The sequence below is a fragment of the Lactuca virosa genome, chromosome 2 (assembly GCF_052849685.1).
Source record: "Lactuca virosa cultivar CGN04683 chromosome 2, Lactuca_virosa_CGN04683_v6, whole genome shotgun sequence".
Lineage (NCBI taxonomy): Eukaryota > Viridiplantae > Streptophyta > Magnoliopsida > Asterales > Asteraceae > Lactuca > Lactuca virosa.
This window is the reverse complement of record NC_136427.1, coordinates 302,779,336-302,786,578: the sequence shown is the minus strand read 5'-3', so window position 1 is coordinate 302,786,578 and position 7,243 is coordinate 302,779,336. Positions and strand designations below refer to the sequence as shown.

General features: G+C 35.6%; 1 protein-coding gene across 1 annotated transcript; it reads right to left on the bottom strand.

Annotated features, from left to right (window-relative positions):
* Positions 1-2,801: 2,801 nt before the first annotated feature.
* Positions 2,802-4,859, bottom strand: LOC145161566 (protein PSK SIMULATOR 1). The gene has a single exon (XM_079081113.1). The coding sequence runs from the start codon at positions 4,489-4,491 to the stop codon at positions 3,064-3,066; it is 1,428 nt and encodes a 475-aa protein (XP_078937239.1). The 5' UTR covers positions 4,492-4,859; the 3' UTR covers positions 2,802-3,063.
* Positions 4,860-7,243: the final 2,384 nt, after the last annotated feature.

The following is a 7,243-nucleotide window of genomic DNA, read 5'->3' as shown; positions in this document are numbered from 1 at the left end:
TCATTTTTTGTTTGGATCATCTCTTATTCTGAAAGTCTTCTCATATACAGATTGGGATGGTGACTTAACTGACCAACAATCTATTACAAGTTCCTATTTCTTTCTAAGGGACTCCCTTATATCATGGAGAAGTAAGAAACAGAACCTTACAGCCCACTCAAGTATTATAACTAAATATCGAGTTCTAACGGATACAAATCAAGAATTAGTTTGGCTATGATGGATTTTAGCTGATGTATGTACTCATCGGTCCATACCTACATCACTATGGTGCAATAACAATACTGTCATGCACATTGATCACAATGATGTTTTTCATGAACGAACAAAGCATATTGAGATTGCATATTTCTTGGAGATAATCTTCTGTCATGTTCATGAAAGGACAGCCCACTGACTCATGTTTTAGTTCCCAGACCGAATATAAAAGCGTTGTTAATGTCATAGATGAGACATGATGATCCACAAGCAGACAATGTATATATCTCGGAGATAATTTTTTTATGGTCATGAAATGACAACCAGCTGTCTCATGTTTTAGTGTTGAGGCCGAGAATATGAAACATATCCTTCAATATGATGATACACAAGTAGGTAATACATATTTCTTGGAGATAATACTTTGTCATGATCATTAAATGAGAACCTATTGTCTAATATGTTAGTGTTGAGCCCGAGTATAGAAGCTTTTCTAAATTCATAGTTGAGATATATTATCTGTCTAATAATATAGTACAATATTAGATGACAAAACGCATTAAGATAGATAAACACTTTCTCCGACACAAAGTCGATGCATACCCTTGACTCATCAGTAGGGATGAAAGTGGGTCAAACCCGACCCAGATGGACCTGGACCCGAAAATCCCGGAAACCAGTTAACGAGATTTTTTAGGAACAGAAATTAGACCAATATATAGGAACCGATTCTGATTCGGTTATGGGAAAAGTACGGGTAAAGTGACTATAGAATCAGAAAACCCGGAAATGTCAAAGTGGGTACGGTAGAACCAGGTAAAGTGGATCTACAACCGGAAAACCCGTAAACCTGATAAATTCATTCTTTAAACCTGAAACCCGTGCCAATTCTATATGTTCTGGTTCTAATGATTTCGGCTATGGTCTGGTTTTTCGATTTTGAATCTCATCCCTACTCATCAATGTAGTTTATCTCTCTAATAATATAGTTTAGTATTAGAGGATAAAACACATTGAGATAGACCGGGCCAGTCCTGAGGATTTAAATATCCTCAAATGCCTAGGACCAGCCAGAAAAAAAGAATCATTATCGTTATTATATATATATATATATATAATAATAATAATAATAATAATAATAATAATAATAATACTCGGGCCATGTGCAACTGCCTACTTCCCTCTCTCTCTCTCTCTCTCTCTATATATATATATATATATATATATATATATATATATATATATATATATATATATATATATATATATATATATAAAATGATAATAATAATAAAAATCAGGTCATATGCAGCTGCCTACTCCCCCCTACTCATCAATATGCCGACATCTTCACGAAAAGGTCTACTATGTTCACATATTTTCAGTCCAACTTGAGCATGATTCTGTAGAGGCATTGCTAATGTCATAGCTGAGACATGATGATCAGCAAACATCATTGCAAATTTCTTGGAGATAATCTTTTGCCATGGTTTCTTAAGCGTTCATTACATGACAACCCACTATCATATTTTAGTCTAGATGCCAAGTATAGAGGCGGTGCTAACGATGCCAGTGTAGTTTATCTACTGTGACAATGTGTGCCTTCACAATCCTATTATGAGAAAATAGCGATAAATACACACAAGATTTCTCCCCCTATGGGATAAAAGTAACTTAGACGATTTGCAATCATTCATAATAAATAAATAACTTTTTCATCACATGGCATGCTCTCCTTCAATTTGACAAATGTCAATTTGTAGTAATTTTGAATAAATTTTTTTTCCACATGTCATTTTATGAGTTTTTTCTATTTTATTAAGTTTCATATAATATTTTTTAATGTAATAATTGCAATAAATATAGTAATAAATGAATATCAATTTCATTAATGGCTTACCTTTTAATTTCAAAAATTTTAAATTAAAGTTTATTAGTTTCTTTTGTTTATTTATTTAAATTTAAAAGATAAAAAACATTTCAATTTTAATAATTCATTATTTTTCTTATTTTTTCTTATAAATTCAAAGTTCTCAATTATTTAGACCTTCATATTTAACTTCTTTTTTAAATTAACTCATATAATACATGAGTTTCACAACTAATTATACATTTAATTTCCAGCAACATATGTCTTAATTCAAATATATGATCCAAATTAAAAGTCAGTTATCTCAAAAAATATTATTAAAGCTCTATATAACCGTAATATACACTAGTTTAATTCTAGATTGTTTTTTTCTATGGAATATCTATAATGATTTCAAAGATTATTTTAGGTAATAGGCATGTAGGTATCATTAAGGCCTAAGGGTTTAAACGAATCTAAGCTATGTATTTTATGTAAAAAGATTCATGATTTCTTTATTTCAAAAAATGTTAACTCCAGTTGTTATTTCAATCTTTGTTCCAATAATAATTTCAACCTTTGACTAATCATATCAATTAAATTCTTCATCACAAACTCAAAGTGGTATAACTTAACAATAATGAATAAACACGTACATATAATCCAATTAAAGCCTGCAAAATTTCATAATTTTATATGAATATTTTTGTTGATCTATGCACCAATAGAATCCGAGGTCATATGATCATTGCTATAACAAACAAAAACGCATGAAATATTTTATTAAAATTAACTCAATAAAAAGTTTACAAACATTTGGTATTCTAATATACAGATCAGGTTAGGGAGCAAAAAACAAATCTTTCAAGATCTGAATTAAGCTCGTCTCAATTAATTTACATACCAATCCAATATCGTCAACATTCAACACGACTACCCCCATGCTCATCTACCCACCCAAAAAGAATTAAATTGAAAAGAAAAAAAAACAAAAATTTGGAATCAAATTGAAAGTATTACTGCAAATTCTTGAAATTACTGCAATTTAACAAGGCTTTAGCATTCATCTCTCTTTCGAATCTCCAAATGTAATTCAAACCAACTAACAGCTCAGTTATGGCCGCTTCCGTTTTCTCTTGATCTGCATAAAAAAGCGTTTGTAAAAGAAGAACACCAGTTTTTGGCATTCGATTCTGATGTTCAAAGCTTCTTTCACTTTGCCATTTCATCATGTTATGCGCTAATGGCGACAACCATCCCAAGATCTTCCCCAACGCTTCCCTCCATTCGCCTGCTAGAACGGGATCACTTGCTGTAAACCCAATCCCTTTCAATCGTCTCCTTAATGAAGATCGTATGCTATTAGGCAACATCGAGTAAACATCATCCCTAGCATCGACTCCAATCAATTGTGGCGATCGTATCATCTTCTCTGTCACGATGATTAAATTCGCGTAATGTAAAGCAAGAGCCGCAGATCCTAAAGTTGTTGATGATGGTTTTAGGATTTTCGAATTTGTTTCGAAAAATCCGTGGGAGATATGGTTGTTCTCTTGATGTTTTGAGCTTTTGATCAAGGGACCGGAAACGAAGTTGAATGAGTTTGAGGTTTGATCGGAGGGGTAGACGGTGGCGGAGGCGGAGAGGCTGCGGGGGAGAGAAGAAGGGTAGCCATGGTTGATGTTGAAAACGAGTTTGATTCTTGACAGAATGGTGAAGATTGATTTCGAAAGTAATGAAGTTATCGTGTCGAAGCTTCTGTTCCATAACGACTTCTCTTTTAGATGTCTGATTTCTTGCTTCTGCCATTGGAGCTTTTGTTGAAGATCGAGAATCTTCTGTTGCTTCATCGTGTTGGTGAAGGAAACATCCTTTTTGTAATTATTATTACAACACTGTAAGGATTTCTTCAAACTGTTCTCGATAACAGTTAACTCATCGATTTCCCGGTGAAGTGTAGCGGTGGCTGTAACATACCTCTCTATCTTCTTAATCTTGGCTTCCATTTCTTTCCAGCTCATGATCCATCCATGGGGATCACGACCTGTATTCGCGAAACCATCAAACACACTCTCGAAGCTTCGTAAGCTCGAATCTTCACACCGCTTGCTCAGCCTGGAGACTGATTTCGCGACTACTCTCAGATTCTCGACCATCTCCGCACACGCTAACCCGAGAAGAAACACATCGTCGGGCGAGACAATTTTTCGAACACCTTCAAGGCATACCGATTCATTACGAAGACGGGTCATACTCTTATCGGAGAGCATCTGCCACATGTAATTGAGCTTCGGCATGATTCCTGCGATCTCAAAAGCCAATACTCCGACCCTTGATTTCTTGATCACCGGCTTCCCGTTTGGTGGGAGAGAGTGACCATGGACGGAATCGAAGCTATGTGAGATCGATTTCTTGACCTTGATTAGCCATGTTTCAAGACCCATATCGTGGTTTCGATTTCGTTGGATGGAAGAACAAACAAACAAACAAGCGTGACTGGATCAAAGATTTGAGCAGTATATAGTGGGGTTTGGTTTTGGTTCTGGTTCGTTGAAGTAATTAATGCAATGGCAGGTTGAATGTTTGAAGGTTTGGTTTGCGTGATCGAATTTAATTCGAGAGAGAAGAGAAAAGGAATTGCAGAGAATATGAAAGATTAAAGATTGAAGGTTTATGGGCTCATGAGAAGTGTGAGGAGATTCATTATATCGCCTGCTTTCAAACCACTGTGTGTCTGTGTGTGTGTGAGAGAGAGAGAGAGACGAAAGGGCACATGCAGTGAGAGTGTCAATTGAAATCTTTTTCAAGTCAAAAGAATCATTTCTGTTTTTCTAAATCAATTATTTAAAGTATTATCTATATTCATCGACTCCCTCGTGTTTCTTGGTTGTCATTTTTAGAACTGCATTTAATAAGATCATAAATACTGTAATATTTATCTTGTATTAATTGACAGTGATTTCATTTCTATTGATGAGATTTATTGTATTTTTAATGTCATTACTGTTTTTAGCAAATAATATATTACAATATTTTTATTGCAGATTAAGGCAACGATATCGTGTATTCAATAATTTTCTTTTGTTTTCATGTTAATATCACGAGACATTATTCGTATAGAGACCTAATTTAACAAAAGAATGAACAAACGATGTCTTATCTATCAAACGGTTCTAGTTTCATAATGTTGCCAGTGAGATTTAAAATTGCAATGGTTATATAAATTATGATGATGATTTTTCTATATACAAGTTACTATTGCAAAATTAGTAGATATAAAAATAAAAGATATAAAAAGTGCATTTGTTTATGATATAAAGCAAGGATCTCAATAAAATCCGTGCATATACGACTACATGAGAACCTTCGTTTTTCTTTATTTTTCTTTTTTTAGCACTCCAAGTCTTTAAAAGGACGTGTCGGCTACCATATAACAACCACATTTATATAAACAAAAATATATTGATATTCCTTTTGTGACCATGAAAAGATATGATAGACGGAGGTAATAGAATAAACGAGTTAAATAACATGTTAAATGTATGATTTTTAGTATATGTGAGATGAGCCATGAGTCTGAATTGATCCACACACTCCATCTCATTTTATTTTATTTTATAGTTTAATATCTAAAATAGAGATATTCATCTAAGCATATAAATATATAAAATAGACAAAATTGCAAGTTTGGTCCCTGTGGTATGTCAAAAATTAGATGTTTGGTACAAAATGTTTTGGAGTTGCACCACTGGTCCAAAAAGTGAATTCTATTGCAGGTTTGGTCCAAATGTTTTTGGAAAAACTTAAAATGACTGATTTACCCTTCATATTTTGTTTTCTTATTTTTCTTTTATTGCATAATTTAAAAAAAAAAGACAAAAAGAAAATACCACCCACCCACTCATACACACACACACACACACTCTCTCTCTCTCTCTCTCTCTCTCTCTCTCTCTCTCTCTCTCTCTCTCTCTCTCTCTCTCTCTCCAAGAAGAAATTTATGAAGCCCCACCCTCTTTCCTTAACCTTTTTCCAGTTACCCAGATGCTCAAACTCATCAATATTGTTTTCAAACCCAACCCACATGGATCAAAACTTGTATGATCTGTTACTTCCATCAAACCTCCATCTACAACCTCCGTTCTTCAGAAAATTGCTTCATTCTCTACACACATTGAAAAATTGAAAAACATACACTCACACACAGTGAAGAGCAGTGTAAACCCATTTGAAATTGGAATCCTTCTGTTGGATGGTTTTCCCTCAACTGGTGTGCTTCATGAACCAAATCTGTAACACCCGGATTTTCAGGTATATTATTTTAATTATTTATTTTTGTGAATCTTTGATCTACTCAACGAGTTGGTGCTATAACTCGCCGAGTAGAAGCGGGGTGGCCACGTAAGTTTAATGAACTACTCGACGAGTCCAAGAGCAGACTCGCCGAGTAGGCACTGTGGGTGGAAACCCTAATCCCCGGGCCTGTGCCCTATTTAAGGGACCTTATGGCCCTCATTTGCGGCCACCATCACCCTTGAGAGCACCAGAGCACCTGAGAGCGTTGTAAGAGAGAGAAGGAGCCGTTTTCATCATTCTAAGTGTGATTTTTGCAAGAAAGAAGGAAGGAGGGCAAGCAAGGAAGATTGAGGAGCTCAGATCTACCACCATTTGATCAGAAGAGGCTGCTAGAGGTATTAATCTGTGCTCAATCTCGTGTATCTTGTGATCTACTTGAATCTAGGGTTTTCTTATGCCTTCTTTAGCTTTGATTCGAAGTATGTGAGGTCCCAAGGTGGAGTTCTTCTTAGATTTGGGCCTTAAGAGGTCCAGAGAGTCCTATCTATCTTGCTTTATGCTATTCCATTAGAGATATGAACCTAGGTTGCCATTTTAGAGGCTATTTCGCTAAAAGAAGCCTTGGGTGCGTTGCATGTGAGTCAAGATTCGACCTTTACGTGGTTATTGGTCATGGGGAAGTCAGATCTATAGTTTAGAGAAGCAGATCTGACCTCAGAAGGTCATTTGAGTGTTGTCATGGGAGCAACTCGCCGAGTGCATAAGTGGACTCGACGAGTCGAGTCGGGGTTGCCCCACGATTCGTTGCAGAGAAACCCGGCGAGTGGAGGAGGGACTCGACGTGCCAAGTGAGGCTTAGAAGGATTCAGAGGACCCGCGTGGACTCGCCGAGTCGCCCGG